The 17,529-nt window shown below is 39.0% G+C and overlaps 1 protein-coding gene across 2 annotated transcripts in view; it reads left to right on the top strand.

The window, feature by feature from the left end:
* Positions 1-374: 374 nt before the first annotated feature.
* Positions 375-17,529, top strand: part of UBE2H (ubiquitin conjugating enzyme E2 H) — a 96,265-nt gene continuing 79,110 nt past the window's right edge. The window contains exon 1 of one of the 2 annotated variants that reach the window (XM_007469708.1): positions 375-860. In XM_007469708.1, the coding sequence (XP_007469770.1) occupies positions 808-860 (53 nt within the window). In that variant the 5' untranslated portion in view covers positions 375-807. The remainder of the gene's footprint in view (positions 861-17,529) is intronic. The other variant, XM_007469709.1, reaches the window with a different exon arrangement.

Below are 17,529 nucleotides of genomic sequence, written 5' to 3'. Positions count from 1 at the left end.
GCTGGTGTAGGAATTTCTAGATTTTTGTGCCTGTCTGGGTTAATGGCCACCTTGGCTTCCTCAAAACAAATAAACAGACTTTTTAACAGTGTATGTGGGAAGGAGGTTCACTACCCTAAAACACATGAATATAATAATACTTCCATTCTTTAACCATTATCGTTTATGATGATGATAACAACACTGGCAGTTGAGCTATTAAACGAGTGGGGGAGTTGGGGGAGGGGGCAGAGAGCTGGGAGGGCAGGAGAAAGAGGAACTACAACTCCCAGAATCCCTCGAGAAAGCCCAAGCTACGGCCGCGGCGGCCCACCCCTTTCGACTGCTGGGCACGCCCCCTCCGATGACGTCACAGAGGTGACGTCACGGCGCCCAGAGCGAGGCTGGGGTAGAGAGGCCGACTGAGCTGGAGTCGTCCGCTTGTCGTGGGGGCTGCTAGGGAGCCGGCGAGAGGGTGAGCGGGCGAGCAGGCGAGTGAGCTAGCGCAGGCAGGAGGGAGAGTCGCGCGGCGCAGAGGAGCGCCGGGTCCGGGCAGCGGAGACTCACAGCCAAAGAGGGGCAGCCCGAGCCGGGCGCCGCGGGGTCCCCACCCCCACTCGGCCGGACGGTGCCCGGTGTTCCCCCGTGCGGGGGGCGGCGGCGGCGGCTGACGGGACCGGACAGGACCGCGGGGGTGTTGCCACCTCCACCGAGGAGCCGGCGCGGCCGCGGGCTCCTCAGAGCCGGGGCCCGGGGCCCGTGACAGACGGGCCGAGGAAGGGAGAGAGGCGGCGGCGGCGCAGGCGACGGGGAGGCAGCGGCGACACCATGTCATCCCCTAGTCCGGGAAAGAGGCGGATGGACACGGACGTGGTCAAGCTGTATCCTTCGTGGACTGGGAATTCGGGCTGTACGTGGGGGGCGGTTTGGGGATGCCCAGGGCACCCCCTGAAACCTAAGCAAGGGCCCAGGGGCACTCCAGGCCACTGTCCGAGGCTCCCTCCCCCATCTCCCTCCCCCCAGTGCCTACGGAGGCTCCTTGGCACCTCCCAGGAGCCGTGATCCTTCTCAGCTCCCCCTTTATCTGCAGCACCCCGAAATGTGCGTTGTTCCACGCTCTTTCCTCACCCCCAGTGCCCGTGACTTTTCTTCACGACGTTTGGACTCCCAAGTAGGCCTCCCCCCCCCCCCCACCCCAGGACCAGCCGCCTCTCTTCACCACCGAGCCCACCTTCTTTTTCCTGTTTGCTCGCTCTGGATTTAGGGACTCGAGGTAGAAATTCCCGAGAGCGAAGAATTCCCTTTCTCCTTTTCTTGAGATGCCTCCACTCCCTCCACTCACAATGCTTCTTGAACTGGGGTAACTCAAGTGACCTCCTTTATCCCTAATTCCTTTCTATATTAGGAAGAGAGTAGTCTGCTCAGTGCCCCCTCTTGTAATAAAGAGCTCTGAGTGTTTTAAACCAGAGACCCCTATTAAGCTTTCTGGTCCTTAGAAGAACCCCACTGTTTTTCTTCCTACCGACAAAGCCTATCCCACCCATAGTTGTATGTGGTGAAGACCCCCAGTCCCTCCAGCAAGCCACCCTCCATATTGTGGCTATGACAGCTGAGGGGGAAGGAGAGAAAGAGGATCTCCTTGACCAAATAGCCCCTGTACTAGCCACTTAAGCAAACTCTCCGTATGAGAATAAGGTTCTTGGGGAATAATTGCCCTGATCTTGCCAAGTGACACCCTCTATTTTTCTACTCCTCCCCCACCCCCCCTCCCCAACTTTATGTACTTTGAAGGTAGCAGTGGGAAAGCTATAACTGATAAGAGTCCTTCAGGCAGTGGTTTTGGTTGGAGTCCAGGCTGATTATTTCATGACCAGCTTGAGAAATTCGCGAAGGTTCCTGTGACAAATCGAGACATTTTTGGAGGGGTAATTTAGAGAGTGGGGGGAGAGAGGAAATGAGCCCAGTGTTCTGAACAACTAATCCTTGGGGAGAGGGGGACCCGGGGGTGGGGAGTGGTAGTGTGTGAAACGCAGTTAAAAAGTCCTGTCTCCTGCTTCTGTCTCTCCCTCACCCCCATCCCCCCACCATTTCCCCCTGTTGCAGGGTTTTGTTTATATAACTCAAGTTGTTTGGCTAGATTCTTCAGGTGAATTCCTTCTTTATTCCTTTTATTGTTGCTGTTTTTGATTGGATGTTTTACCTGTTTGTAGAGATCAGTGATTATTGTTAGATACTCAGTTATGGAATTCGCTGAAGTTTTTAAAAAGTAGATTTTGCATTTGGTTTGGAAGTGGGGGATGGGAGGGAAGTTGCCTGGGCAAGTGATTTTTTTTTTCCCCCACCATAATCTTTTCAGGAATAAGGTGTTTTTCTCCTCACTCAGCAAAACTTGATTAGAAATTAGGAACAGTTGATGAACTTCTAAGTTTTAGGGTTTGAAGTTGAGAATTTTGGGGAGGTGGGAGTGGGGATTAGAGAGAGGAGCAAGTAATAAAGTATATATTATGTACCAAATATATGTCTAGGCACAAGTGAAATTGACTCTTTATGAGCTGTTTGAGGCTGTGATTGAGTTTTGTCAATGTGTGAATGATACCAGTAACGTTGGCTTTTCATAAGGTGGCAGGATAACTTGTAACTATGGCTGTGTGTACAGTTTACACAAAGCAATATCGGGTTTTATTTTTGTTTAGAAACTAGGAAATGACATGGTGGCAGAATCTGAGTTATTTTTATCTTGAATTGAGACTTGCTGTCACACCTAATGCAAATTTCTACCTAATGTTTAATTGGGATGGGCCTAGGAGAGAGAATTCCAGCTGTCTTTAATCAATGTCAGGTTCTCAAATTGTAGACCTATATATTTTTTAGAAGACACGATAAAGGGTGAGGCCTAACTTGACCTGATGCCTTTTCCATACAGTGCCTTTTGTTCATCTAGTAGTTGAGGCATGTAGAATGATTACCGTATTTAGGAGTCAGGGTTGGGGGGGGGGCGGTGGAGAGGGAGAGGAAAACAGACAAAGAACAGCAGGGTGTCTCTCTTTTTTTTTTTTTCCCTAAGTGGCTTATTTCATAGCTTATTTTTAGTAGAAGATGAAGAAAGGCATAGATGCATTGGCCTTCTGTGCTTTCCCCACCTTCCTCCTTTCTGACAAAAGAAAGCAGAGGCGCTTTAAAATCATAGATGTCTGAGGTAGGAGGGCAACAGTCTCGGGATTTAAAAGCCAGGGGTTATCTTTGTTTCATGTTTGTTATTTTCTTGTCTAAGTTCAATTTTTTGTATTTCTTTTGTGTGTGCATGTGTGTTGTGGGCGTGAGAGATTTTCTGGCCTTCTTTCTCTGTTGAATTCACATTAGTAGGCCCAAATGGAGACAACAATTTTTGAGCAAGGTACACTTACCACAGAATTTAAGCAACACACTACTAAAATGAATACAATGGTGTGGAAGGGCTGAGGGTTGAAAATGAAGGAAGGTGTAGAGGAAGTGGGAAAGGTCTGAAGGAATGTACTTGCTTTTTGCCCCTCAGTGCCCCTTGATTTCTTTGGTGTGGAGGCTGATAGCTGGTTTCCTTGCAGTCTCCTGTTTCAGCCCATTTTTGGATGTCTCCTGAGTGTAATTATGCCACCACGATTTACAGCCTGGCAGGGAACCTGTATAGTAGGAAGGTAGTGGTGTGGGGGGTAGGGAGAAAAGAGGATGTGTAACTAATTGGCCACCGCCTTCCACCACCTCGTTAGGTTCTTTTGGTCTCTGGTTGTTGTTTGGAGTCGGTGATATTTCTTTTGTGACGGGTTGGTAGGAGGAGAGCTGACTTCCAAGTTATGGAGGGAGTGAGTGTTTTGCACCGATGCACTTAATAATCTGCTGGGTGAATATGTTCTGAAACTCTGACTCATTCATTGTTTCTCTTCTGATCCTTTGCTGAGGGTTGGGCAAACCTCAAACTGATGTACATGACTTGGGCCCTGTAGGAATGTGTCCCAATCAAGAAACTTGCAGTGAGCCCAAATCCTGTGGAATGGTGGTTGAATAGTGTTGCCATTTGTTTGCAGAGTGAGGTAGATTGGTGATAACTGTGCTGTTCCCACCCTGGCAAGCTTTGGGGTTTCCATCTAGAACCCGGCTGATTATTTAGATTGTCTGAGAACTGGGACTCTGGTGACCTTAAAGCGTGATTTGCCCTAAAGGAATATCGGTTTAAGTTCTCCTGGGTGGAGGAACAAACAGCTCAGATTACACGGTTTTCCTTGTTGGTGGGGGTTACTCGTCTCACCCTGTTGCACAGCCTGGTGATCCTTTTATCTGTGAACCAGTGGCCCCTGCTGAAGGCTGGAGCTGCTTGTTTTGGAAAAGCGTATGCAGGCAAAAGGCCGCAGGCACAGCTCCTCACAGCTCATTGGCTGCCCTGTTACTACCCGGAAAAGGAGGAGGGGCGGAGCTACCAAACAGCTGATGGAGTGTGTGACCAGAGTGTGTTTATATACAAAAGAAGCAGGGGCTGGGGAGGCCTTGTGAGTGGTGTTACAGGATCAAGTGTGTTTTCAAGGGGTAAAAAGAGGAGAGGAAAACCTGACCTGTTAGAGTACAAGAAATGTTCAAGGTTAAATCGGAAAAGTGGATCTGATAGTAATGGGGACTTGGCATACACTGTATTTGTTATTGGTGTGAGATATTGGAACTTATTTTTATAATACCAAGAGTTTTCAAAGAGTCCCTTTTTGAGAGGGAGTTTGGTAACTTAAACCTGGATGGCTACCAATTTAAATTTATTTAACTGACTCCTGCAGGGATTCAAAAGTATGGTAGAAATGTAAGCTTCCCCTACAAAAGCTTTAAGAGTAATGGTCAGGAAAGGGCAGTGTCTTATACTAAATTCATTAACAGCGTTAGTGAATCTTACAGAATGCTGGTTGTCTGCCTTAGGGTTTCAGAAGCTTTCAGTAGTAAGTTCATCCCCTCAGACGTTTCCGTGCCCTCTTTGTGCCAGGCTTGGGGCTAGATGCTGGGGGTTTAGTAGTGAAAAATTTGGTGTGTGCTTATGTAACTAGTTAAACAATTTTTGAAAAAATCAGAGTACAGACTGTGTTTATAGCAGGTGAGCACTGTATGTATCACCTTGCCTTTTGAATAACTTGTATTTACTTTCAGAATTGACTTCAAGAAATAGAAAGTTTAAAGTGACTTTTACGTTGATGGGATGTATGGGGATCTATATTTCTGTTATTTAAAAGATTGATGTTAAAAACTGAAACAAAAACAAACATTAAAAAGTGTAGCCATTTGTCTTTGACTTCAGCTTTGGTATTTTGCTGTTAATCAGTAGTTTAGTAACTATCCCTAAATTAGTAGTTTTTGTTGCTCTTTAATTTGTGCTCAAAGTGTAGACTGTTCTGTTATCTTTTAACTAGCTCCAGTGTCAATTGGGAACCTGTGGTTTGCCTTTTATTTCCTGTGGTCTCTGTTTTACTGAGATGATGAGATGGAAGGTAGAACAGTTTTATGGTCTTCAAGCTAAAAGTTAAAGCTTTGGCAAGTCTCAGTGTTCTGAATTTGTCTTCTCTGCCTAGATTTTGGTGACAAATATAACATACTGGTACTTATTTTGGTTAAGCAGGAACCTACATGAGTAAGCATTCACAGGTTCAGAACATCTGATTCCTGCAGTACAGTTCTAGTAAATTACACACAAGCCTAAAAATTCAGCTTTTAGGGGAAAACAATCTTTGCAGATGTGACCCATAAAAATCCCTTACCCTGTTTGTGTGTGTGTGTTTTAGAAGAACCTGGATTTGTTGGTTTTCTAGTATTGTGCAGTTTCCCCAGTACCTTGACCTGCATGTTATATCTATGTATTAAATGTATATATAATTATATATATAAATTAGTCTCTTGTCTCAGTCTTACCAGATTTGATGGTTCCAAGAATCATTGGAGTTTTAGGCATGCAATTCAGACCTGCAAAAGTGCTTACAGTGTAATAGCTTTTTAACTGTAGACCTACAGTGTACATTTTAGTAAAGTACTTTAATGAAAAACTTAATTGGATTATACAAGTAGTAAGATAATTGAGGAAAATATAGGTTACAAATATAGGTTCCCCCCAGGATGTATTATTGTCGACCTGTTGATCATACTGTATGTGCCCTGTTTTTAATTAATATTTTTGCAACTATTTTTCCTATTTAAAAATACCAGATTTAATAAATAGCTCATGTAATATGCCATTCCATGCCTGTGCCATTGATTTAATTCTTTGCCATTTTTCTGTGATAAATAAGATTGAAATTAACATCTTGTGCATAAGGCTTTTCTTGCCTTTTTGGATTATTTCTATTTTCCAGAAATGGGATTCTAGATCAAAGAAGGTAAGCCTTTGAATTAAAATATTTAATTAAAAATCTTGGGGCCCCACACTCAGTGGGCTCTCACTTTGTTCTGTTGTGTTTTAGTTGGTCATTTCAACACTGAAGCAGTCAGCCTGGCATGGTGATGAATGATGAGTTCTGATCTCTGTTTAAATTTTCATGTTTTTTTGTGATGATAGTGATTTTTGAATTAGGGATACTTTTGTACTTCTCAGAGTGCCTACTGTGAGTTGGTAGGTTAAACATAATACATTCATAAGCAGATAGATCTGACTGGCAAGGGCTGTAGAATTAGTTTTGGTGACTTGATTTTTTATTTTTTTTGCTTTTGTCTTTTATTGAAGTATAATTTGGTAAGTTTTGACATAAGTAGCACCCATGAAGCCTATCACCACAATCAAGATAGTGAACATATTCATTTTTCCGAAGTTTCTCTTGCCCCTAGGTAGTCTTTACCTACACCCGCCCCCATCAGATCAGTGATCTGATTTTCGTCACTGTAGATTATTTTGCATTTTCTAGAATTTTATATAAATGGAATCATACAGTATATGCTCTTTTTGTGTGAATTCTTTCCTTTGTGTGAATTTTTTAGATCCACCCATGTCGTTACCATGTAGTTCTTTCCTTTTTTACTGCTGAGTAGTATTTCATTGTGTGGCTGTACCACAATTTGTTTATGCATTCACTTCTGTGGACATTTGGGTTATTTTCTGTTGGGGGCTATTACAAATAAAGCTGCTGTGGATATATGCTTTCTTTTTCTTTGGGTAAATATATAGGAGTGGAATAGCTGGATCATGTGATAGGTATAGGTTTAACTTTTTAACAGGTAGCTTGAATTTAACTTTTACTGATTATGGTCTCTATTTCAAACACAATTATGTTGTGACATTGAATTCCTGTTTCAATTGTGTGTTTTAAAGGAATCCCATTAAATAGCATGATCCTAAGCCCTGATTTCTAACCTAACTGTCAAAGCTAGTTTTGTGGATGCTCTTCCATTTCCCCCATTCAAAATTACTGAATTGAATTTTTCATTGTGAAATATTTTTGTTTTGTGGCCCTTTGAAGTGGTACTTCAAGAATTATGGTCACAAATAACTTTTATTTTTGCATTTGCTAGTAAGACTATACTTTCGTGGAAAGGTAAGCACACTTTTTGTTGATGGTACCCTTTTCTTGCTTTTTGTAGAGTATTGATAAGAATTTTTTAACATTAGTTTTACTTAGCACCTCCAGTTACATTTACAGCAGTTTACAAATATTTACATAGGACTCTGTTAAGGTCTGAATAGTATCTTCAATTTTCATATGGACTAAGCTCAGGTAAAAGGAACTCACAGCAACTCAGTGGCAGAACTGGAAACAGATTCTAAGAGGGCATCCCTTAATATGTTTTTCTGAAATCTTTTTTACAGTTAATATTTAACAAAATGGTGGGGCTTTTTGTTTTGCTTTTTTACTTATTGGCATCCTATGTAAATTATAAGTTAATTATTAGACATTGGCATAATGAAAAATTAGACATTGCTTTGTAAAACTTGTTACTGTCACATTCTTATAAATTACAAACATTTGAATTTAGATATAGGAGTTTACATGCATGTTGCTTAAAAAGTTAACATCTTATTACTGACAACTGGAATTTTTAGCTTGGCTAACAAGAAGAAAGACAACCTGTTTAATGTTGGAGTCAGTGACAGTTTATTCGATGGGTAGACTTTGGTTCAGTCCTCAAACACGAGGATGGTGCTCTGAGCATGTATATATTAGAGTGTATTATTTCCAGATTGCCGAAGTGTAATTCAAGTGCAATGTAGAAATCTTTGAAAACACAGAGAAGTCACTGTGTGCTTTTGAGAGGCTGTTGTTACTTTAGTGATTCTCAGGTGGGGTATGAGAAGAATTGTTATACTTTTATGGGGGTGCTAAGGTTATTAAAGTTTCTTCTTGTACCTCATCAGATGCTTGGGAAAGGTGGCTGGTTGTTTGCAGACTGGTGCTTGTGGGGGCACCTGCCCAAGCCTGGCAGAACCCAAATCCTCAAGAGCCTGTGGAAAGCCCCACAGGGCAGTTCTGTGCACATGAGGGATGAAGGATCCTTTCCGCCTTCCGGTGCATTTTAGGTGTCTAGGGCATTGGGTAGGTGGTTTGAATAGGTGCTACTGATCTTTTGACCTGGCCCTGCAGTGAAGTCAGGGAGGAGTAGGAAACCCATGTGAAGTGGAAAGGCTTGACTGGACTTTGTCATCATCAGGACAGGCATGGCTGGTGGATCTGTCTTTGGGTTCACAAAAGGTACCTGGGCTGTAGCACTTGGAGGGACCATATTTAGGGATCAGGGAATGGAATCTTTATGTCTTTTGTTCACATTCGTGGAGGCATTATGTATCAAAGTAAGAGATATTCCCTACATGTGAAATTGTTATTAATGTTGTAAGTTATGCATTTTCTTTTTAGTCTTAGGCAAAGTATTTCTTTTTTCATGTATTATGTTTTTATCATGCACACTTTTCAAGGTTTCTTGGATTATGAAATCTTAGTTGATGTAATATAAATAGAAAATTAGATACAGTGTGTGCCTGGTTCATGTTACTTCATAAGCAGTTGGGTTACTACTCAGCTTGGTGAATATAGATTTAGTTGTTTTGTTCAAATGGTCCAGTATAACTTTGGTTATCTGAATATTGCTTTTTAATCAGTTGACTTTCTACTGTGTAGACAGTTTTGAAAGGTTGATTAATTCAAAAATTCGGGTAAACATTTCCATTGTAGTGTCTATCTGTAGAACGTTGAGTCGGTTAGAACTGTGTTCATAAGAGATCACCAGGCGTAATATAGTTAGATATATTGTTTTATGGTCTTATAGACTACTGAATGTTTAGTACCCTTTTGCTAATCTATTTATCTAAATCTGTAAATAAATTAGTAAGTCTCCTTGGCAACAAAGCTTGAAACTAGATCACACTTTTTGTTTCACTCCAAAGGAAAGAAACTGGATTGGCTTTTTTTTGTTAACAAATGGTCACCTTAAGAGTCTCACAGCTGGGAATTGGTACTTGGTCAGATCACTAATCCAAACTAAGGCTCCTACAATGAAATCATCCCATGATGATTTCTTGGACATTTTGGATCTTTATTACAAATTATATTTACATTGAAATGGATGAACACAGGAGGGAAATGCATTTTAAATGCTTGTGGCATTTTCTGGCAAGAGGAATTTTAACTGTTTATCTTAATTTGGTCACTGATCTCAATGTTACTTTAGAGTATATTTAAGTAAGTATATTAAAATATAGAACATAATGTATATTTGATCACAGAATTACTGATCTTGGCAACACAATTTTGACATTATTAGCATCTGTTGATTTTGCCAACTAATTCATTCAATTCACCAGAGCCACCATCTTGATGATAATAAGAAAAAAAAAAAACAAAAAAACCTGCATTTTGCCTTTCTATTCATTTGTATCCTTAGAGACTAAAAAAAACAAAAACAAAGTACTTTTAAATCAGGTTTGTTTTATGAGTGGAAGAAGGAGAGGAAGTAGACCTTTGTGTTCTGTTTTTTTTTTAACAACTTTATTGGAGTATAATTGCTTTACAATGCTGTATAACAAAGTGAATCAGCTATACGTGTACATATATCCCCATATCCCCTCCCTCTTGTGCCTTCCTCCCACCCTCCCTATCCCACCCCTCCAGGTGGTCACAAAGCACCAACTGATCTCCCTGTGCTATGCAGCTGCTTCCCACTAGCTAGCTATTTTACATTTGGTAGTGTGTGTGTTCTTTAGTCTCATTATCTGGATTGCTGCTCTTGAATGCTGTCTTTGATTATCAAATGACATATATTTGAGTATACCTATATTGAGTCATTCACCTTTTTGTGAATACTTAACTTGCTTTTCTCTTTCTACAGGCTCTTGGGTTAGAATAGTTATTAGGTACCAGATTCTGTCTGTCTTTGAGTAATTAATGTGGCTTTTCCTTTGAGACTTAGCTAAGAGTTTTGTAACATGTTAACAGTTATATATCAGGAAGACTATATTGGTGGCTCATAAAGACTAATTTCTTTTCATATATTTCAGTCTGTATGTCTTTTTTCTATTAGTGTGCCTAGCTTATACTTTGACTAATTTCTAGAAATCAAACAGAGTTAAAATTACTGGCAGGAAAGTACACAAATAAACCTTTGGAGAGAAAGTGTTTCCTTAATTAAAAGTAGTAGTGAGGTCCGTTTCTTTTTTCTAGAAGTTTGAAAATCAGACTATATTTGGCCTATTTCACTTTGTGCAATTTGGCAATTATATATCAAACTTGAACTTAGTTATGCTAAAAATGTATAGTAGCTTACAACTTTGGTATCCATTCTCTGAATGTAAAAATAGGCTATGCCTTAGATTTGTCTTAACTCTCTGTTCAGTGAAGTGAGACATGATGGAACTTGGCACCTGAATCTTGCATTCTTACACTTTAAAGGCCCTTGTCTCTCATTGCCTCCAAAGAATTATGTTTTTCTAAGCTGAATTTATACAGTCTAGCCAGTATTTCTGAGATTCAGGAGCTGCTAACTGACTGTATTTAAGTCTTCAAGGTAGGAAATCTAGAGGTCTCTCTCACTCAACATTCTTCTGTGCTCTTCAGGCAAGGTAGATAGGAGTAGTCCCCTGCCCCATGGGAGCTTATTCCTGGGATTAAGTTTTAGCCTCTTTGCATCTTTTTCTTTTCTTTTGGCTGCACTGCATGGTATGCAGGACCTTATTTGCCCAAACAGGGATCAAGCCCGTGCCCTCTGCAGTGGAAGCGTGGAGTCCCAACCCCTGGACCGCCAGGGAGTTCCCCCCTTTGCATCTTGTAATTCAAAGAATGACTAACGAAATACCACATCTACTTGTGCTTATTCTCCATTTTGCGGGGTGATCTGGTATATATGCTCAAGTCTTTGAACTGGATTATCTTAATTGGCAGAGGTACATGTCTTATCTTTCTGTTTGCTTAGTGAAAAATAGAGTTAGAAATCCTGTTTTTTATAGAAACAAAAGTTAGTGTATGATTTATGCTTTTAAATCGGGGCTTATTACTCATTTGAAAGAACTGGGTAAAGCGTAATGACTTTAGTCTGTCAGTTCTGGCTGGTTTATTTCTTAAATGTCATTCCTATAGTGTTTTGTCAGCTCTGATGAAGTTCTGATGACATTTTATTATTTGAAGTTAAATTTTAGTAGGTATTACACTTTCATAGATTTTTAGCATGTTTTTCTACTTGGAGAAAACCTGGAATGCAGATAATAGTATTATAAAGCAATGGTTGCTTTCTGAATATAAGGGCTCCTTGAGTTGAAATTAATAATTGTATTCTTTTTAGGCAATATCGTTTGTGGCCTTAAGTAACAGTTTGAGAAATACTAATGCTTGGCTGTATTGCTTCAGATTAGGAGAGTAAACTCTGGTAACTTTGTTTTTATTATTGATAGAAAAAATAGAAGCCAAAGTTGAAATAAGGAGTCTGCTTTTCATCTGTGACTTATAAAATCGGTTTTACTTTTTAGTAATCACATTTGTTATGTGAAAAATAGAATAAAAGCAGTATATAGCCTAATGCCTTAGTTAATTCTATTTATGAATGTGTCATAAAAAATAAAAATGACTTTAATAGGTTTTAATATAAATGTTATGTTATCTCTTTACAACAGTAGATTAGATGGCATTGTATTTGGTATTCTTGAGATGTCTGAATTATATATGCCCTGTCAATAATTTTTAAATAAAGTAAGCCTTGTAAAAGTGCCTGATTTATGAAAGCTTTTATCAGGATAGAATGGCAGCATGCTGTTCTTTCAAAATTTTATATATTTAATTACCTAAATTATATTTTGGTTTTTAAAAGGTAAAGTTAGGGAATGTGAGTATAATTGAGTAAAAGAATATGCCCAGAACCAGGGAAGGATCCCATCAGAGTTTGAAACAGTTTGGTACTTAAGCATCTAAATATTTTTTACCTTTGTCCTTTTTTTTCCCCTAGAACATATTTTAAATTTTGACATAGAGATATTTCTGTTATAATGCCACAAATGCATTACTAAAATATCTTGCATTCTGCAAAGTCATGAAGTGGAAATAATAGTGCTTATAGATACCTTATATCTTTTAATACTCTCCAGATATTTAAAATATATCTTTTGAAGAAAATTTAGTTGCCTACATTTTTATTGATATTTAAACTGAGTGTCTCTAGTGGATCAGTTTTGCTTTGTGTTATGGTAATTTTAATTATTAGTCTCAAGACAGCCAAACATGTACTTTAGATGCTTAGTTTCTTAAAAGTTGGGATGATTTTTATAACAGAAGGCTTGGGATATAAGCTGCCCTGCCTTTTTTTTTTTTTTTTTTTTACTGTTTTTGCCTTAATATTTTGATAGCTTTTTACTTTTTTTAGGTAAAATTTTAATTTTAGATTTACAGAGATTTTGCAAAGATGATAGAGTTCTTGTACCCCACCCAGTTCTGGTCACCCCTGTTATTTATATTACTGAGACATGTTTCAAAACTAAGAAACCAACATTGGTATGTTACTATAAACTAAACTCCAGGCTTTGTTCAGGTTTCACCAGTTTTTCCATGAATGTGTTTTTTTTCTGTTCCAGGCTTCCATGTAGGATAACACATTAGTGGTCATGTCTCCTTAGCTTTCTCTAGTCTGTGTCAGTGTCTCACTCTTTGCTTGTTTTGCATGACATTGACAGTTTTGGAGTACTGGTCGGGTATTTTTTGGAGTGTTCAGTTTCAGTTTATCTGATTTTTTTCCCCTCATGATTAGACCTCATAATAGTGAGGTATTAAAATTTAGCCAAGGGACTTCCCTAGTAGTGCAGTGGTTACGAATCTGCCTGCAGGAGACACAGGTTCGAGCCCTGGTCCGGGAAGATCCCACATGCTACGGAGCAGCTAAGCCCGTCTGCCACAACTACTGAGCCTGCATGCCACAAGTGCTGAAGCCTGTGCACCTAGAGCCTGTGCTCCTCAACAAGAGAAGCCCGCGCACCGCAACGAACAGTAGCCCCTGCTCGCTGCAACTAGAGAAAAGCCCGCGCGCAGCAACGAAGACCCAGCGCAGCCAAAAAAAATTTAGCCAAACTCATTGTGGGTTTTGGAAAGAATACTGCAGCGGTGAAGCACTCTTCTTATCACAAGTCGGGTGTGTGTGTGTGGGGTACCTGTGTCCTCATGACGTTACTGGTGATGTTAACTTTGATCCACTTGGTTTAGGTGGCACTTACCAAGTTTCTCCACTGTAAAGTTACTGTTTTTCCCTTCTGTATTCTATTCTTTGGAAGCTAGTCACTAAGTGTACCTGACACTCAAGGGGGCCAGAGGAGTTAGGCTCCATCTCCTGGAGGGAGTAATTGTTTTTGACTTTTGATCATAATGTAATAGTGCATTAATCTTAGTTATTAGTGGATTTTGTACAGAACTTACACTTGATTTTGAATGAAGTGTAAATTGGTACTGCCTTTTTTGAAATAAAATGGGATGTAAAAATATGAGGATGTGGTCTAGGAGCACACAGATTTGATGGGTTTGTTTATTTAGCAGTTTGCATGCAAATTTAACGTTCAGCATTTGGCTGTTTTTAGATCTATAATAACATGTGAAAATGAAGATAAACTTAGGATGAGTTGCAAAAATATTAGTTAAAACCCTTATAACTCAAGGAATTCTATCATCTTGAAGAGTTTTAGATCAGAAAGAGAATTTGGGAATGGGGTAGTGATAAAATGCCATTACATTCTGTATACCTTCTTAACTAGTTATATAGTTAACTTAGAAGTATATGTTATTAGCTGTGAATTCTAGCAAAGGGTCATTATTTTGGCCCATAGACACGTTTTATTCTACCTTAAAGGAGCGTATTTTTCACCATTTTGATATCTGGCTGTTTTTTGTTTGTTTTTTGCAGTTCTATTTGTAGTTTCAGTGAAAACCTTGACATAATTGTAGTTGGCGGTTTTAACCAGAAATTCAATTATTATGGGAAGATTAACTGTGTAGAACTTCACTTTTTCTTCAGAATTTTCTAAGCAATTGAAGCTTACTCCTTTAAATGAGAAAACTTGTTTACTTTGACAGTTTTTGTTGTGTTTTTATTTTGGCTGATTTTTTTCTCCTTTCTCCCTGGGATAACACTAACTGATTTTCATATGATGAAAGTCTTAAAGTATATATAAAACATTGTTTTCTTGAGCAGAGTATATTTATAGTTGAGGTTATTGGGTAAGTGACCTCTGAAAAAGTAATAGTGAGAGATTAAAATTTAGCCAAACCCATTTGGTTTCTAGGCTAAAAATTTAAGCCAGAGTATTTATGTCTCAGGGGAGTCCTTGAAAATAGTGAGGAAATTGTGGTAGCAAGGTAGCAAGAATTACTATCTTGCTAGTAGTAATATATTCTTTAAGGCTGAAGAGAATAGTTCAGAATTTATGAATAGTTCAGTATTTATCAACTCATGGGGACACCTGGGTTTTTGTGTGGTATGTGAGTCAAGTGTTTGTAACCAGCTGTTTACTGGTTTAGTGACCCTGGTGGTGCATTTTTAGACCTTTGACCTAAATAATGCTAGCACCTGGATGTCATGTCAGTGCTAAGAGTCAATAGTGTGGCACTTAGTGCCATCTTACTGGCGTTATGACTCTGGGCAGATGTTCAGCTGGTTCTTTTGTACCCCTGTTTCCTTTGCTCACTTTCTTAAGTTTGAGTGCCCTGGATGGCTTTTTTTAAATTAAGACTGTTTTTTTAGAGCAGTTTTAGGTTCACAGCAAAATTGAAGGAAAGGTACAGAGATTTCCTATATCCCCTTGCCCCACTCATGAACAGCCTCCCCCATTATCAATATCCCCCACCAGAGTAGGGTGTTCGTTACAGATGATGAACCTACACTGACGCATCATTATCACCCAGAGTCCACAGTTTACATTAGGGTGCACTCTTAGTGTTGTACATCTGTGGGTTTGGACATATGTGTAATGACATGAATCCATCATTATGGTATCATACAGAGTATTTTCACTGCCCTAAAAATTCTCTGTGCTCTACCTATTCATTCCTCCTCACCTCACCCCCTGGCAAGTACTGATCTTTTTACTGTCTCCATAGTTTTACCTTTTCAGAATCATACAGTTTGTGGCCTTTTCAGATTGGCTTCTTTCACTTAGTAATTTGCATTTAAATTTCCTTCCTGTCTTTTTTTTTTTGGCTCATTTCTTTTTAGAGGTGAATAATACTCCATTGTCTGGATGTACCACAGTTTGTTTATCCATTCAACTTGGTGAGCCATGTTTTTGTGAACAGAGCTAATAACTCTTTTAATGGTTTCTCATTTTTCCAGATTAGCCTTTGTACTTAAAAAAAAATTTCTTAGTAGCAAGTAGCTGAATTTTATACTGCTGCCCCATTTTGTCATCAGTTCTACCTTTCTCATCCCATTATACTTGTTCTGTAATGTGCTACTTCTCATTATAATATATTTCACATTTATTCTGGTACAATCCTTTCAGATATTACGACTCACTTTATGTAAATAAGAAACCTGAGTTACAGAGATTGGTTGAAAGTGCTGAGATCAGAGTTAAGTCCTCCTTGTGATGGGTCTGGAGCCTATGAGAGTTTCTCATGCTTTTGTCCCTTCTAGCACATATTTATCTTTGCATATGAAGTAGGTGTTCAGGAAACACCTGTTAAATGAATTTTGATAAATAATATACCACAGGTTTCCACCAAGTCCTTGGATCAGTTTTAGACTGACCTTTGTTTCTGTATAGAAACAATATGGAAACCTCACAGGAGAGAGGCAGATCTTCCTTATATGATAAGAACTTCAGTTCTTTTATGTGCAGATGCCATTTGCCATTTCATATACACTGTTCATTTTTCCACATGTGACGTGTATTTGTTCTGAAATTGTCCTAAATGCTAATACTTTAGTTTATTAAATGCCATTTTCAGAGGAGTTCTTTTTAAAGATTCCTTGATTGCTGGTTTTATTTAAGATCAAAGGAAATTATTGGGATTGGGGGAAGAAACAGCTGAAACTTTTGTTACTTCACTTGTAAAATAGAATACCTTAAACTCATCAAATCATTTACTGGTACTCTATTTTGTACTTTGTAAAGTGTCTCAAGTTCTGAACCCCTTACAAATTAGTGGTTCTAAAGGTGACTTTTACTAGCTTAATATTTGATACTATGAACTTCTTGGTTTGTATAGGATTTTATTGAGGACCTTACTTTATTTTGTGTTTATTTTTACCTTTTACCCATACTCTGTGAGGAAAGGAGATTTAAGAAATGCTTTAACAGCTCACACCTGCTATAAAAATTATATGCAGCCTATTTTTAGTTACTCAGAATAATGGGGGAAATGTAATAGCCAGATATTTAAAAATAATTTTTTTAATCGAAGTATAGTCGATTTACAATGTTGTGTTAGTTTCTGGTATACAGCAAAGTGATTCAGTTACATATACACACACACACACACACACACACACACACACATATGTGTGTGTGTGTATATATGTATATTCTTTTTCAGATTCTTTTCCATTATGGTTTTCCATTATGGTTACAGGATATTGAGTACAGTTCCCTGTGCTATACAGTTGCTATACAGGACCTTGTTGTTTATCCATTCTATATATAATAGCTAATCCCCAACTCCCCCACCCCCTTTCCCCTTTGGTAACCTTGTTTTCTATGTCTGTGAGTCTGTTTCTGTTTTGTAAATAAATTCATTTGTGTCACATTTTAGATCCCACATATAAGTGATATCATGTATTTGTCTTTCTGACTTACTTCACTTAGTATAATCTCTAGGTCCATCCATGTTGTTGCAGGTGGCATTATTTCATTCTTTTTAATGGCTGAGTAGTATTCTATTGTATATATGTACCACATCCTCTTTATCCATTCATCTGTCATTGGACATTTAGGTTGCTTCCATGTCTTTGTAACAGTGAGATATTTAAAATCTCATTTTACAGATGCAAAACTTGAGGTTTAGTGATATATTTAAACTGTATAGACACATGAGTATACTTTTATTCTTTCTGTGTGTGTGCACAGGCTCTTAGGGAAGAACAAATTTTTGCTCCTTAGGTTTTTGGTAAGTTCTT

Source organism: Lipotes vexillifer, unplaced genomic scaffold, assembly GCF_000442215.2.
Source record: "Lipotes vexillifer unplaced genomic scaffold, Lipotes_vexillifer_v1.1 scaffold1329, whole genome shotgun sequence".
Classification (NCBI taxonomy): Eukaryota; Metazoa; Chordata; class Mammalia; order Artiodactyla; family Lipotidae; genus Lipotes; species Lipotes vexillifer.
Note: the sequence above shows the minus strand (reverse complement) of the source record. Positions and strands in the feature narration are given on the sequence as shown.